Below are 17,500 nucleotides of genomic sequence, written 5' to 3'. Positions count from 1 at the left end.
TTAATTTTAAAGCACTAAAACTATTATAAGTATCTAATAAGCACTGAAACGCTCTGTAGCTTGTGTAGCATCTCTCGCACAAAGCGAAAATCTTTTTTTTCCTGCACACTCCAGTCCAGTAGGTGGCAGTACTGCACCAACCTCCTATGAACTCGAGAAGAATAAGCGATAATCTTGCAAAAAAGGAAGCAGTTTGTGTTTTCCACAAAATCTGATATATTTTTTAAAGAAATTTGTCAATTTATAGACTGCATGTAATGTTTACTTATGATTTAAAAAGTGTAAAATGACGTCAATTTGAAAAAAATGGAACAAGGGATTGGTTCAACTGCGTGACCAATTAAATCACAGAGCTCTAATGGTGCCAGTTAAATAAATCTATCAGCTGTACCAGACTTCAGCTTGTTAAATAAACCATCAGTGATCGTGTAAAGTGTATTTTTAGACGGATGTACACAATGGAGCCCATGTCCTCTCTCCATACTGCATGACTGATGATATGCTGATATGCTTTCTCCTGTCAATCACCGTCTGGAGTTGGGGTATGAGGACGAGGGCAGAGGCTCTTCCTGTAGAATGTGTTTGGGATGAACAGTTGATGAAACAGTTTCCCCTGGATCTCCAAATCAGATCATCGATCCGCCCGTGGGTTTGTACAACAGGCGCATTTGCTGCCGTGACCCCGCCCATCTTCCCAAGATTGGCACTGAGGCCAACAGCGGTCATGGGGCTTGAACCCCGACCCTCCAATGATCGGCTGAACCCGCACCGCCGCGGCACAACAGCTAGAACGCTCACCTGTAGCTACAGTTAGAGGGGTACTTGGTTTAACGATTGCTGTGCGAGTAAAGACATTAGCCAATCACACTGCAGGAGACATAATGTTTAGATATGCATCATAATCACGTCTCTATTATTGACCCATATGCTCGGTGCTCTGACTGCCAAAAAAGTGGTACTCAGTGTACTTAATGGAACAGCACGGTGGAAAAAGTTTCATCTTGAAAAGCTCCCCAGACAACAATTAGTCGTGTGTGTCATTTCCTGCCTAACACTGATTTGGTTATGCTTGCCCTGATTTAAACGTAATGATTTAACTTTAAATTGAATTAAACAGCTCCGATGGTTTCTGGTGAGGATTTGACCAGACTCGTGTTGTTCCAGGTGAAATGAATCTGGGAAGTTCCGCAGGAAAGGTCTGGTGGGAAGGCTTTGGTGAGTGTGCAGGCTGGTCCGTATCCCAGCGTTTATTCATACTTGTTGAAGGAGTCACACACACACACTTGGCCCTGCGCTCCTCACACTCATGCTCCTGTAATGCGGGAGTGTCAGTGTTGCTGTGTTTGTTCTGTTGGACATGAAGCACAAAACACGACCTTAGAGTCGGACGAACAGACCGAGCGCTTCTCCCGTACATCAGGACACACACTCACCACGCGGGTGTTCGGGGGAGGCCAGGCACGTTTGTACTTTTATAAACACTGGTAAAGGAACTATTATGGAGCTATAAAGTAATAAGGAAAGACGTGGCTTTGCTCTAATTCAGTGTTTTATTAATTACAAAAGAAATGTGAAATAACACTGAACTCCAGAGAGCTGGGCTGGAGGTAAACAGCTGGGAACGACGAACAACACGGGCTGATCATCCTCAGAGCGGGGAGAAGAACAGAGCAGGAGCAAATGGATGATTAACCCTTTAGGCTTCGACTACACACAGGAGCGTTCCTCGACAGACCAGCAGGTGGCTGTATATCAAAATAAAAGTCTGCTTGGTTTCAATCTAAACGAAGCCTAAATAAACTCCAGCAATTACAGGAGCAGCTGCACAAACGGCCGAGCGAGGACACTCACCGACACATCGCACTCACACACACACACATGTACAGACACACACACACACACACACACACACACACACACACACACACACACACACACACGTACAGACACCAGTGTGTGCTTACACACCGTGCATACAGAGCACCAAGAGGAGCACGAGCGACAGAACACAGGGGGAGGAAGAGAGGGGGAAACGAGGTGATACGAGAGAGAGAGAGAGAGAGAGAGAGAGAGAGACGAGGAGAGAGACATAGAGAAAGGAAGAGAGAAGAGGGAGAGGAAGACGGAGATAGAGACGGAGAGACGGAGGGAGAGACATAGAAAAAGAAAGACAGAGAGTGAGAGAGAGACAGAGAGAGAGAGACAGACAGACAGAAAAAAAAAGAAACAGACAGATAACAGACAGAGACTGACAGACAGGAGAGACAGAGACATGACATGTGGATGGGCAGACAGACAGGACCAGCATGACCAATGGGAAAGAAGGAGAGAGACAAACAGAGAGAGAGACCGAAAAAAGAGCCAAAAAAAAAAAGAGAGACAGACATATGACTGGCAGCAGAGATATATGGACAGAGGACAGATGGACGGACAGGCTGACAGACAGACAGATGGACAGAGAGAACAGACGTAGACAGACACAGACAGAAGAGACGGTAAAAAGAGAATCAGCAGACTAAGACCAACTGAGAGTATCAGGATGGACACGAAGAGAGACAGGAGACAGACAGGAAGACAATAGCAGCAGTGTAAAGGTCATGCAGTTTAATCCAGGGAGTCTCCTCTGGCTCTGTAATGAGAATGGAGCCGCACCACTCTGTAGATCTGATCACGCCCGCTCTTATCGCGGTTTGTGATATTAATATGATATTATATTAAACATTCCCGTCGTCCCCAAAGCTGAAGCTCCACAGACTGGATCAGGAACACGAGACGTCTGCCGCGGTCCAGGACAGGACTGCTGTTTCTCAGAGTCACATGATTTTTGATCGACAAGTGACGAACATGGACGTCTCTGTGTGTTCTAGCCAGCTGTCTGAGATGAGCGACAGTGTCTAAGACTATCTGGTCTAAGCCTGGAGAATCTGATTCACGAGTTTTAGTTTAAGCACAACTCCTGCTGGCGCTATCGGCAGGCAGTTAAACGGCATTGTGGGTAATGTAGGGACTTATTAACTACAGTGAACACGGACCAACATGTCAATGAAACGACACATGCTACTGATAATCAGACGTTAATTATACAGGAAGGACTGATATGTCAGAGTGAGAGAGAGACACACACAGAGGGACAGGGAGAGACAGGGGGGGACAGAAAGAGAGAGACATACACAGAGAGACACAGAAGAGAGAGACAGAAAGAGAGAGAGAGAAATGGGTTAAGTGCTATAGAGGTGAAGAGCAGTTTTTCCAATTACATAACATCCACCTATGTGTGTGTGTGTGTGTGTGTGTGTGTGTGTGTGTGTGTGTGTACGTGCAAGCACATGTGTGTGAGACTGTAGTAGTTGCTAAGTGCACACACACACACACACACACACCCATGTCCATGCAGTGGGACTGTACTAGTGTGTGTGTGTGTGTGTGTGTGTGTGTGTGTGTGTGTGTGTGTGTGTATGCAGGACGACAGAGGACCCGTGTCTCAGGCACATGCAGTGTAATCCTCTTACCGTCTGCTTGATGCAGCTCGATACAGACATTATATAACAACTAATCCACACACACACACACACACAGTCAGTCACTGCAAGCCATGACCTCTCACACACTCGAGCAGGTGCGCTCACACACACACACACACACACACACACACAAACAAACCCGCACTCCTCCGTCCAGAGATTTTCCTTGAATGGTGATGCTGCAGAACACACGGTACTGTATAATGCAAATAAACACTTAATAAATTATCATCTCACAGGTACACAGGTACGCCATCTGTGTGTGTGTGTGTGTGTGTGTAATAAACCGAGCCTCTGCAGTGACTCCCTCTGTTGGATTAGCTCAGTGTCGAACACTCGTACATCAGACGTTCTGCAGGTTCTTTTAATAGACAGAAGTGATGCACGGCCGATCGCAACATGTCGCAATATAGTCGCAATGTAGAGTCACTAGATTTGCTCAAATCGTGCATCTCCATAGTTTTCCCGTTTCATTCGCAAATACAACATGACCGCGGCATGAAGACGCACGCGCGATCGAGTTAAAAATGCAAACAAATCAGTCACCGCGCCACATAATCAGTAACGCCGCTAGTTAATACGCTACGCTACACCTAAATCTCACCTTAACCTTAGTAACCAGGAGGAGACGTGTTGTCTCGAATGTCCCCACAAGGACAAAGCAAACACAGGTCCTATGCTTGTCCATGTGGGGACATCTGGTCCTCAACACGCTATAAACACAAGCTCGTTTACACACACGTACACGTCCCATGGCCTACATCAGGACTAGATCTAACACACACATGACTGATATTACAGGTGTCATCAGAGGTCACATGATCCACTAAATGGGGCTGAATGGTTGTGTGTGCACATTAAGTGTCACGTGATCTCCAGATAAATCCACCTGGTGCTTAAAGGATCCAGAACATACCTTCAACTTCAAAGTTCTGGAACGAATCAGGGTCTGGTTTGGGGTCGGCCCGATTTCACGATTACAGTTTAAACTGCAATATATAACTATTAAATTTACTATTTAGTATTTCAACATACTTATCAAGGTGGACTGGAAATAACAGCTCAAAAGACAACAAATAAAAATAATAATTATAGATACTTAGATTACTGTCAGGAACTCTTATAAATTCAGGACTATGTGTATATGAAGTGGAACAGCACTAGCCGCGGTACAAGTGGTGTGTTTTTTTTTGCCTGTCATGGAGAAGGCTCCGGGTTTGACTCCCAGCCAATGCATGAAGTGTTGAGGTTAAAAAAATAATAAGAGGGTTGGGTCAGGAAGTGCATCTGTTTTAAACCCTGTCAAGTTGTTTGTGGGTTGGAAGACGTCCGTCTCTCCTCCGGTCCTGGAAGACCTCCGTCCTTCACACTGTACTGCACCCTCAGCTCCCAGCACACCCGACTTAACTAACCCAGTAATTAACAGCCTTTTCTTAATTGAAGTGGGTGTGGTGGAGCAGGGAGAACCTCAACAAATGCAGGACGGTGGTTCACCAGGAAAAAGGTTAAGAACCACTGAACTACAGAAGATCGTCCACCTGAAGCATATGAATAGCTACAGCATACACACACTGTAATGTCACTACTAGGGAACCTTTTATATAAGATTTATATGACTTTTTTTTGCTTTCTTGGTGTTTATTTCTCTCTACACTGTAAAACGATACTGAAGGTGTTTATTATCCCAAACACACAATAATCTCCTCTGAACAGTTGATATTGAGATGTTTATCTGCTCCTTCTGCTCTGTAAAGCTTCATAACGGCTCTAATCTGAGGTGCTGGTTGTTAATTGGTGATTTCTGAGGCTGGTGACTCTAAATGAACTTCTCCTCTGCAGCAGAGCTCAGTTTTGGAGACAGTTTCATCATCATGGAGCTTGATGGGTTTTACAAACACACAATACTGTTCCTGTAGGAACTGATCCAGAACAGCCGACCTTCATGTCTTCATGTTGTTGTTGTTGTTGTTGTTACTTAATTATCTAACTCCATAAATAATAATAATTGTGTGTTATTTCATAGTTTTGAAAAAAACAAAAAAACAGTACGGTTCTCTAATGTGACCTCATATAAGGAGAAACTCCTCCCCTGGGTTGTTGCTTATCTCCGCCCAGCTCTGTATGAGATGTGTAGCTCAGCGGTAACGTATTTACTATAACACTAAACAGCACATTAGGAAGGAGAGTGAAACAGAGTTAGTCTGAGGTATTAAAAATGTGAGGTGTATTTCAGCTGGAGCATTAACTCATGCACACACACACACACACACACACACACAAATAGTAAAGTATGGTATCTTTAAAAGGGACAACGTGACTTCATGTCTGAGATAAGAGCCCAGTTGTGTGAATGATTTTGTTTTTCATATAAAGTTGTGTTTTTGAGTTTTGATTACAGATTCCGCTTCATCACGATCCAAACTTCACATCTAATTACGCACACACTCACCATAAAAGACATGGCCTTAACCATTTGACTAACTGTGAACCAAAATCTGTATCCAAAGGAATTCACAAACAGAAAGTGTATTAACATTCACATCGTCTCCAACACGCAGCTCTGCCTCCTCGCCGAGTCGGATCCTGGCGTGAAGTGACACCAAGCTGTGTGCAGAGGAAGAAAGCGATCCGGCTTCAAGATGGAGCGACAGCTGTTTGTAGCCTTGTGAAGTCCTTCTGTGTGTTTTTTACAGACAAGAGCGACATAAAGAGTCGGGAACGACATCAGAAGGTTTGTTGAAGATGTTGAACTCGAAACGCTTGTAAGGTGTGTGATGATCACAGACATGCAGTTTAAACAAAGGACATGGCTCCTATGGCTTGTTAGTTTTAAACCTAACGCAACTTTCTTCTTCCACGGAACATGTCTCGGCTACGCTTGGTTCGAGTTATTTTCAGGTTTAGACGACACTACACCTTCAGGTATTCGTGTAGCTCCAGCCATTTATACGACATACTGCACTGATTAAAACCCACCTCACCTGCGTGATGTACACACTCCATCATCACTACGGCTGGGTAACAACTGGGGTTAGGAAGGCTGGGTGGGTAGGATTTACAGGCAGCAGTCACACACCTGGCACAAGACCCGTCTACACTGGAGGCCAGTTTAAGGACAGAGAACTACTGAGATTATTCACTTTGGCAAAAGACGGTCACGGCTGCACACTAAGCATGAGGCGGGAATGTCCTGTCCAACAGAGAGAACCAAGGACACGGTATTTCTTGTGCTTTGTCCCCCATATTGGATCACCTGATCTGCTAGATATCGCCACAGGTCTTATTCCGGAGGCCGTTCCTGCCACAACACACTCATTACCCCAGGCTTAGGACTGGAACTGAGAACGCCCTGCATCTCAGGTACTAGTATTATTATTATTATTATTATTATTATGAGTATAGGGTTAAGAGCCTTGCCCAGGGGCCCAACAGAGGCAACTTGGCTGTGGGGACTCAAACCCAGGGACAATCAGGGACAATCATATAATTTTGATTCATATACATTCACATTTCATACAAACTTAGTTCTTTTGATTGTGTAAAGCTGCTTTGTGATGATGTAAATCGTTAAAAGCGCTATACAAATAAAATTGAATTGAATTGAAACCCCTGCCCCAGCAGCCCAGAGCCTCACACACCTGACCTAAAGAAACTTTAAGACCCAAATGATCCTGATAGTCATGTATTTCCACTAATGCAGACACTCATTTTAAAGAAGCTGTTTGTAATCCCCTGCTGGATGAGAGCACACACTACATGAATAGCGGACAGCAAAACACACTCAGGCTGTACACAAGAACACACACTCTCTTTATAGTCCCGTCCTATGAGTGAGTGTACACAGGGGTTGTTGGGTTTTTGCAGTCGAAACACCCCACACTGTCAAACACCATCAAACACCGCCAAACACCATCGAACATTGTCAAACACCATCAAACACCCCACACTGTCAAACACCATCAAACACCGCCAAACACCATCGAACATTGTCAAACACCATCAAACATTGTCAAACACCGTCAAACACCCCACACTGTCGAACACCATCAAACACCGCCAAACACCATCAAACATTGTCAAACACCGTCAAACACCCCACACTGTCAAACACCATCAAACACCGCCAAACACCATCGAACATTGTCAAACACCATCAAACATTGTCAAACACCGTCAAACACCCCACACTGTCGAACACCATCAAACATTGTCAAACACCATCAAACATAGTCAAACACCATCAAACACCATCAAACACTGTCAAACACCATCAAACACAGTCAAACACCATCAAACACAGTCAAACACCCCACACCATCAAACACTGTCGAACACCCCACACTGTCAAACACCATCAGTGACGTCAAACACCACCAAACACCGTCAAACACCATAAAACACTGTCAAACACCATCAAACACCGTCATACACCCCACACTGTCAAACACTGTCAAACACCGCCAAAACATCAACAAACACCCCACACTGTCAAACACCATCAGTGACGTCAAACACCATCAAACACCGTCAAACACCCCACACTGTCAAACACCATCAAACACTGTCAAACACCATCAAACACCGTCATACACCCCACACTGTCAAACACTGTCAAACACCGCCAAAACATCAACAAATACCCCACACTGTCAAACACCATCAAACACCGTCAAACACCCCACACTGTCAAACACTGTCAAACACCATCTGTCAAACACCCCACACCGTCAAACACCATCAAACACCGTCAAACACCATCAAACACTGTCAAACACCATCAAACACCGTCAAACACCCCACACTATCATATACTGTCAAACACCGCCAAAACATCAACAAACACCCCACACTGTCAAACACCATCAGTGACGTCAAACACCATCAAACACCGTCAAACACCCCACACTGTCAAACACCATCAAACACTGTCAAACACCATCAAACACCGTCATACACCCCACACTGTCAAACACTGTCAAACACCGCCAAAACATCAACAAATACCCCACACTGTCAAACACCATCAAACACCGTCAAACACCCCACACTGTCAAACACTGTCAAACACCATCTGTCAAACACCCCACACCGTCAAACACCATCAAACACCGTCAAACACCATCAAACACTGTCAAACACCATCAAACACCGTCAAACACCCCACACTATCATACACCCCACACTGTCAAACACCGCCAAAACATCAACAAACACCCCACACTGTCAAACACTGTCAAACACCGCCAAAACATCAACAAACACCCCACACCGTCAAACACCATCAAACACTGTCAAACACCCCACACCATCAAACACCATCAAACACCGTCAAACAATGTCAAACATTGTCAAACACCCCACACTGTTAACCACCATTAAACACCGTCAAACATTGTCAAACACCGTCAAACACCGTTTAACACCCCACACTGTCAAACATCGCCAAAACACAGAGCATCACTACAGACAATGTGTGTGTGTGTGTGTGTGTGTGTGTGTGTATGAGTGCGTGTGTGTGTTTTTGTATGTTTGAGTGTGTGTGTGTGTGTGTGTGTGTGAAAGAGAGTGTGTGAGTTCCTGCCTTTGCCTGTTAAAGGAAATGAAACCTGCATCTTAATAACAACAATTTTTAAAAAGTATTTTAAAAGCACCTCTTCTGAAATTATTATAGCAATTATTCTTAAACACTCACTCACATTTTATACATGCACACCAACACACACATGCACGCACGCACACAAAAAAAAATTAAACTTTAAAATTTAGAGTGCCAAAACTTTTTAGTGCCCTAATTTACACTCTAAAGCAGTTATTTAGTGCCTCTTTTTTATCCCCCCCACTCTACAGAGGGGCCATTACTTTTTCACAGTGCCGGGGCAGAGGGCAGTGAGAGCCAGGAGACGCCATAAACGACTCGACCCCCCACCTGGCACTTCCTCTCGTCCCCTCCTCCTGCAGTTCAGTTACTGAGAGAACGAAACACAGTAAACTTTACCCACATTGTCTTTATAATTATTAGGTAGAGCTGCAGTAAACACACAGACACACACACACACACACACACACACAAACAGGTGGGGAGACGCAGGTCTGTAACAGGTCAGTACACGCATGATAAAATAAATACAGGACAAACTTACACACAAGGTGAGATCTGTGGGAAAGACTTGTAGGAAAAACTTCAGCGTGTGTGTAAGACATTGAAATACAGAAGTGTGGAGTGTGTAGAGTCTGTTGCACTTAAAAGTGACCTACAAAGTGAGATATAGAGTGACTCAAACATTTCACTGCATATCGTACTGTGTATGACTGTGTACGTGACAAGTAAAATTTGAATTTGGAACCTTTTTCCTGGTGAAATATATACAGTACTGAGAGATAGAGTGACATACAGAGTAAGGTATGGAGTGAGATACAGAGTGGCCTATAGAATGATACAGAGTAAAATATATAGTGAGATATAGAGTGAGATACAGAGTGACCTATAGAGTGAGATATAGAGTGAGATACAGAGTGACCTATAGTATGATACAGAGTGAAATATATAGTGAGATACAGAGTGAGATATAGAGTGAGATACAGAGTGACCTATAGAATGAGATATAGAGTGAGATGCAGAGTGACCTATAGAATGAGATATAGAGTGAGATACAGAGTGACCTATAGAGTGAGATATAGAGTGAGATACAGAGTGACCTATAGAGTGAGATATAGAGTGAGATACAGATATAGAGTGAGATATAGAGTGAGATACAGAGTGACCTATAGTATGATACAGAGTGAAATATATAGTGAGATACAGAGTGACCTATAGAGTGAGATATAGAGTGAGATACAGAGTGACCTATAGAGTGAGATACAGAGTGACCTATAGTATGATACAGAGTGAAATATATAGTGAGACACAGAGTGAGATATAGAGTGAGATACAGAGTGACCTATAGAATGAGATATAGAGTGAGATACAGAGTGACCTATAGAATGAGATATAGAGTGAGATACAGAGTGACCTATAGAATGAGATATAGAGTGAGATACAGAGTGACCTATAGAGTGAGATATAAAGTAAGATACAGAGTGAGATATAGAGTGGCCTATAGAATGATACAGAGTGAAATATATAGTGAGATACAGAGTGAGATACAGAGTGACCTATAGAGTGAGATATAGAGTGGCCTATAGAATGATACAGAGTGAAATATATAGTGAGATATAGAGTGACCTATAGAGTGATGTAGAGTGAGATATAGAGTGAACTCAAGGACCCCAGTGTGTCCCAGCCTCTGCAAGCACACGGGAACCACCGGCTCACCTTCTTCCCATAGTGCATCCTGGTCCATCTCTTCCCCAGGTAATCCACACACACACACACACACACACACACACACACACACACACACTGCCATCCAGTTCTGACACTCACGTGCTCGCAGGACACAACGTAACACAGAGGGGGTCATGTCATCGACATCAGTACCACCAGATACCTCAACAACCTCTAATACAACACTCAGAAACAACACCACTAGACATGCTTATTTAGAAGTGCGTTTAAAGAAAAAAAAAAAGCAAAAATATTGGGTTGTGACTGTAATGATGATGAATCGACCTCGCTCCCTGGTCATGTCTCACACACACACACACACACACAAGGTGGAGCGAGTAGGCCAGGCTGGGAGGACATAGGAAGGATTTTAGCTTCCTGTTTGCAGATTATTCAAAGTATTTTTAGCCGGTGTTACCCAATCTCTCCTTCCCTCCCTCTCACACGTCACCGCCACCCTGTCTGAACAGAACAGACGAGAAAATCCGTCATGGAGAAAAGGCGAGACTGAGAGAGAGAGAGAGAAACAGATTCAGGTAGCATTACAGTATCTCAGAAATAACATAAGGGGCAATTAATGTTCATTTATTATTTATTATTTATTATTTATACAGAAATCTCCTGAGTCTTAAACCAAATAAACTAATAAACCAGGGAAAAAAACTGAATAATCACGTTCTCTTGTTTGTTAGTGGAAAGGAAATGATTCTCTGAGCAGAGCCTTTCTGAAATAAGCACCGTGTACATGCGCGCGCACAAACACACACACACACACACATATACACACTGTTGTCATGGCGACTGTGATGCAGACAGCTAGGAACGGCCCGGCTGTCATCTTGGATAAGTCAAAGAGAGAGAAAGACAGAGAGAAGGAAGATGATGAGAGACAGACAAACCGAGAGACAGAGAGAGACAGAGAAAGAGAGAGAGATGTTGAACAGAAGAGAGATGAAGAGGAAAAACTGAGAGACAGAGGCTGAAAAGAGACAAAAAAAAAAGACAAAGTGAGAAATAAGGACAGAAACACATTCATGTTAATTAAGTAGTGTTGGAGAGAGACAGAGACAGAGACAGAAACAGAGACAGAGAGAGAGAGAGAGAGAGACAGACTATCACTGACAGAGATGAGAGAGATTCTGAGAGACAGAACAGGAGGACATGAGGAGGACAGACAGACAGACAGACAGACAGGTGGTGTGATGGTGAATGTACAGTACAGAGTTGCAGTGGTGATGAGGATTAAAAACAGGACGCCAAGTTTTCCCTCAAAAGGTTACGCTGTCAGTGTATTCAGCCTGGTGCTGTCCCTGGGGACGCGAACACACACACACACACACACACACACACACACACACACACATACACACACACACACACACAATTTCACACGCACACACATACACACACACATACACACACACATACACACACACACAATTTCACACACACACATACATACACACACATACATACACACACACACACACACACACACAATTTCACACGCACACACATACACGCACACACACACACACATACACACACACATACACACACATACATACACACACACACACACACACACACACACACACACACACACATACTGATTGTAGCACATAAGAACTTAATGACTACAGTAACATGGCTAAGAAGGAGGAGGAGCATTTAAAAGCAGTGTGTGTTTGTGTGTGTGTGTGTGTGTGTGTGTGTGTGTGTGTGTGTACACTCTTCATTCACTCTCTCCCAGGGATCATCTCTGCTGAAATATGGATGAGTGTGAATATCAGAGTACTCAGTTTCACTTTTCTCTCCTCTCGATGCCTAGAAAGCAGAAACTCAAACGACTCAAACACGTCAGAAGAGTGAAGATGATGATGAGGAGAACGGTGAAGACGCTGCACATCGCACACACAAGAGAGACAGACGCTCTTCCACGCTCACACTCACGCTCACATTTAAAGATTCTTCCTCCACCGGAAAGCGCCGATCCCCCGCCCCAGCTGTACACCGAGTCAGAAGGAGAAGTGAAGATCTACGTGATATTGAAGCGTTATGAACAAGTTTAGAAACACATGCTTGTACAGGAGACTTGGTTTGGCAGCACTGTGATGATCACATCTCCAGGAACAGAGGAGGACACAGAGGTCAGAGAGGTCAAAACATCACAACCCGTCCTCCACTTCACACCGCAGGGTTCCACGGGGTTCCACGGGGTTCCACGGGGTTCCTCAGGGACCAGGCAGCGTCACTCCTCCTCTTACCTGCTGAGCGCCGTGTTGTGTTTATAAAGTACGGACAGTCGTTATTTTGCCACTGCACTAATAATTTACTGTTATGTAACCCATGGGAACTGAACGTTACGCTCAGCCGCGTGCGCTAACAAGCAGAAATGATGCAGAAATCTTCAGACAGTAAGACTTTTTACCTGTAACTAGATTTCTCTCTCTGCACTTTAAACCCACCCACTTCCTTCATGTCTTCAGTCCCGAAACCAAAGGAGAGAAGAATTACAGCTGCAGAAGTCAAAAAACAGACAAACAGAACATGGACTGTTTTATGCGACTGCATGGCGAGTTGTGGTGACAGACACGGCTAATTTCATATTCAGCGGGCCGTAGGAGACGCGCGCGTGTGTGTGTGCGCGGTAACACGAGCATCAGGATTTAATCCTGCAGGGCCGCAGAACTGCTGAGTTTACCACGCTAACTTACTGAACCCTTCTGACGTCACAGCGCATAACGGGAAGTGTGTTCGACTCTCAGAATCAGGAGCAAACAGAAGCGACGCTGTTAAACTGATTTCACGTCTAATCTACAGCAGGAACTAAATTAACATTGAAATTAGATTCTACTGCTCCTGTTATTACGGTTACTACTGTTACTGCGTTTACACTGTTAGTGCTCCTTTTTACCCTGTTACTGTTACTACTACTGCGGCTACAGTGACTGTTACTGTCACTACCGTTACTGTCACTACCGTTACTGTCACCACCGTTACTGTCACTACTGTTACTGTTGTTACTGTCACCACCGTTACTGTCACCACCGTTACTGTCACCACCGTTACTGTCACCACCGTTACTGTCACCACTGTTACTGTCGTTACTGTTACTGTCGTTACTGTCACCACCGTTACTGTCACCACTGTTACTGTCACTACTGTTACTGTCACCACTGTTACTGTCACCACTGTTACTGTCGTTACTGTTACTGTCGTTACTGTCACCACTGTTACTGTCACCACTGTTACTGTCACTACTGTTACTGTTGTTACTGTCACTACTGTTACTGTCACTACTGTTACTGTCACTACTGTTACTGTTGTTACTGTCACTACTGTTACTGTCACCACTGTTACTATCACTACTGTTACTGTCACTACTGTTACTGTCACCACTGTTACTGTCACTACTGTCACCACTGTTACTGTTACTACTGTTACTGTCACTACTGTTACTGTCACCACTGTTACTGTTGTTACTGTTACTACTGTTACCACCACTGTCACCACTGTCACCACTGTTACTGTCACCACTGTTACTGTTGTTACTGTTACTACTGTTACCACTACTGTCACCACTGTCACCACTGTTACTGTCACCACTGTTACTGTCACCACTGTTACTGTTGTTACTGTTACTACTGTTACCACTACTGTCACCACTGTTACTGTCACTACTGTTACTGTCACTACTGTTACTGTCACCACTGTTACTGTCACTACTGTCACCACTGTTACTGTCACTACCGTTACTGTCACCACCGTTACTGTCACCACTGTTACTGCCGTTACTGTTACTGTCGTTACTGTCACTACTGTTACTGTCACCACCGTTACTGTCACCACCGTTACTGTCACTACTGTTACTGTCACCACTGTTACTGTCGTTACTGTTACTGTCGTTAATGTCACTACTGTTACTGTTGTTACTGTCACTACTGTTACTGTCACCACTGTTACGGTCACTACTGTTACTGTCACTACTGTTACTGTCACTACTGTTACTGTCACCACTGTTACTATCACTACTGTTACTGTCACCACTGTTACTGTCACTACTGTCACCACTGTTACTGTTACTACTGTTACTGTCACCACTGTCACTGTCACCACTGTTACTGTCACTACTGTCACCACTGTTACTGTCACTACTGTCATCACTGTTACTTTCACCACTGTTACTGTCACCACCGTCACTGTCACCACTGTTACTGTTGTTACTGTTACTACTGTTACCACTACTGTTACTACTGTTACCACTACTGTCACTACTGTTACTGTCACCACTGTTACTATCACTACTGTTACTGTCACCACTGTTACTGTCACTACTGTCACCACTGTTACTGTTACTACTGTTACTGTCACCACTGTTACTGTTGTTACTGTTACTACTGTTACCACTACTGTCACTGTCACCACTGTTACTGTCACTACTGTTACTGTCACCACTGTTACTGTCACTACTGTCACTGTCACCACTGTTACTGTCACTACTGTCACCACTGTTACTGTCACTACTGTCATCACTGTTACTTTCACCACTGTTACTGTCACTACTGTTACTGTTGTTACTGTTACTGTCACCACTGTTACTGTCGCCACCGTTACTGTCACTACTGTTACTGTCACCACTGTTACTGTCACCACTGTTACTGTCACTACTGTAACTACTGTTACCACTACTGCCACTACTGTTACTGTCACCACTGTTACTGTCACTACTGTTACTGTCACCACTGTTACTGTCTCTACTGTCACCACTGTTACTGTCACTACTGTTACTGTCACTACTGTTACTGTCACTACTGTCACCACTGTTACTGTCACCACCGTTACTGTCACCACTGTTACTGTCGTTACTGTCACTGTCGTTACTGTCACCACTGTTACTGTCACCACTGTTACTGTCACTACTGTTACTGTCACTACTGTTACTGTTACCACTGTTACTGTCACCACTGTTACTGTCACCACTGTTACTGTCACTACTGTTACTGTCACCACTGTTACTGTCACTACTGTCACTACTGTTACTGTCACCACTGTTACTATCACTACTGTTACTGTTACTACTGTTACTGTCACTACTGTTACTGTCACCACCGTCACTGTCACCACTGTTACTGTTGTTACCACTACTGTTACCACTACTGTCACTACTGTTACTGTCACCACTGTTACTGTCACCACTGTTACTGTCACTACTGTCACCACTGTTACTGTTACTACTGTTACTGTCACTACTGTTACTGTCACTACTGTCACTACTGTCACCACTGTTACTGTTGTTACTGTTACTACTGTTACCACTACTGTCACCACTGTCACCACTGTTACTGTCACCACTGTTACTGTCACTACTGTTACTGTCACCACTGTTACTGTTGTTACTGTTACTACTGTTACTGTCACCACTGTTACTGTCACCACTGTCACTGTCACTACTGTCACTGTCACTACTGTCACCACTGTTACTGTCACTACTTTCACCACTGTTACTTTCACCACTGTTACTGTTGTTACTGTTACTGTCACTACTGTTACTGTCACCACTGTTACTGTCACCACTGTTACTGTTGTTACTGTTACTACTGTTACCACTACTGTCACCACTACTGTCACCACTGTCACCACTGGTACTGTCACCACTGTTACTGTCACTACTGTTACTGTCACCACTGTTAATGTCACTACTGTTACTGTCACTACTGTAACTACTGTTACCACTACTGCCACTACTGTTACCGTCACCACTGTTACTGTCACTACTGTTACTGTCACCACTGTTACTGTCACTACTGTCACCACTGTTACTGTCACTACTGTTACTGTCACTACTGTTACTGTCACTACTGTCACCACTGTTACTGTCACTACTGTTACTGTCACTACTGTTACTGTCACTACTGTTACTGTCACCACTGTTACTGTTACTACTGTTACTGTCACTACTGTCACCACTGTTACTGTCACCACTGTTACTGTTGTTACTGTTACTACTGTTACCACTACTGTCACCACTGTCACCACTGTTACTGTCACTACTGTTACTGTCACCACTGTTACTGTTGTTACTGTTACTACTGTTACCACTACTTTCACTACTGTTACTGTCACCACTGTTACTGTCACTACTGTTACTGTCACCACTGTCACTGTCACCACTGTTACTGTCACCACTGTTACTGTTGTTACTGTTACTACTGTTACCACTACTGTCACTACTGTTACTGTCACCACTGTTACTGTCACTACTGTTACTGTCACCACTGTCACTGTCACCACTGTTACTGTTGTTACTGTTACTACTGTTACCACTACTGTTACTACTGTTACCACTACTGTTACCACTACTGTCACTACTGTTACTGTCACCACTGTTACCACTACTGTTACTGTCACCACTGTTACTGTCACCACTGTTACTGTTACTACTGTTACTGTCACCACTGTCACTGTCACTACTGTCACTGTCACTACTGTTACTGTCACCACTGTCACTGTCACTACTGTTACTGTCACCACTGTCACTGTCACCACTGTTACTGTCACCACTGTTACCACTACTGTTACTGTCACCACTGTTACTGTCACCACTGTTACCACTACTGTTACTGTCACTACTGTTACTGTCACTACTGTTACC

The 17,500-nt window shown here is 44.0% G+C and overlaps 2 protein-coding genes across 3 annotated transcripts in view; both read right to left on the bottom strand.

The window, feature by feature from the left end:
- maml3 (mastermind-like transcriptional coactivator 3) overlaps positions 1-17,500 on the bottom strand; it is a 151,090-nt gene that overhangs the window by 112,736 nt on the left and 20,854 nt on the right. The gene's annotated exons all lie outside the window — the stretch shown is intronic.
- LOC128517016 (dentin sialophosphoprotein-like) overlaps positions 1-17,500 on the bottom strand; it is a 52,473-nt gene that overhangs the window by 19,517 nt on the left and 15,456 nt on the right. The window contains exons 2-3 of the mRNA XM_053490748.1: positions 13,763-17,500; positions 12,654-12,883 (exon numbers count right to left, since the gene is read on the bottom strand). The exon at positions 13,763-17,500 is cut by the window's right edge and continues 361 nt beyond it. Of these exons, the coding sequence (XP_053346723.1) occupies positions 12,654-12,883; positions 13,763-17,500 (3,968 nt within the window). The remainder of the gene's footprint in view (positions 1-12,653; positions 12,884-13,762) is intronic.

This window comes from Clarias gariepinus, unplaced genomic scaffold, assembly GCF_024256425.1.
Source record: "Clarias gariepinus isolate MV-2021 ecotype Netherlands unplaced genomic scaffold, CGAR_prim_01v2 scaffold_31, whole genome shotgun sequence".
NCBI classification, from domain to species: Eukaryota; Metazoa; Chordata; class Actinopteri; order Siluriformes; family Clariidae; genus Clarias; species Clarias gariepinus.
This window is presented reverse-complemented; position numbering and strand designations above follow the sequence as displayed.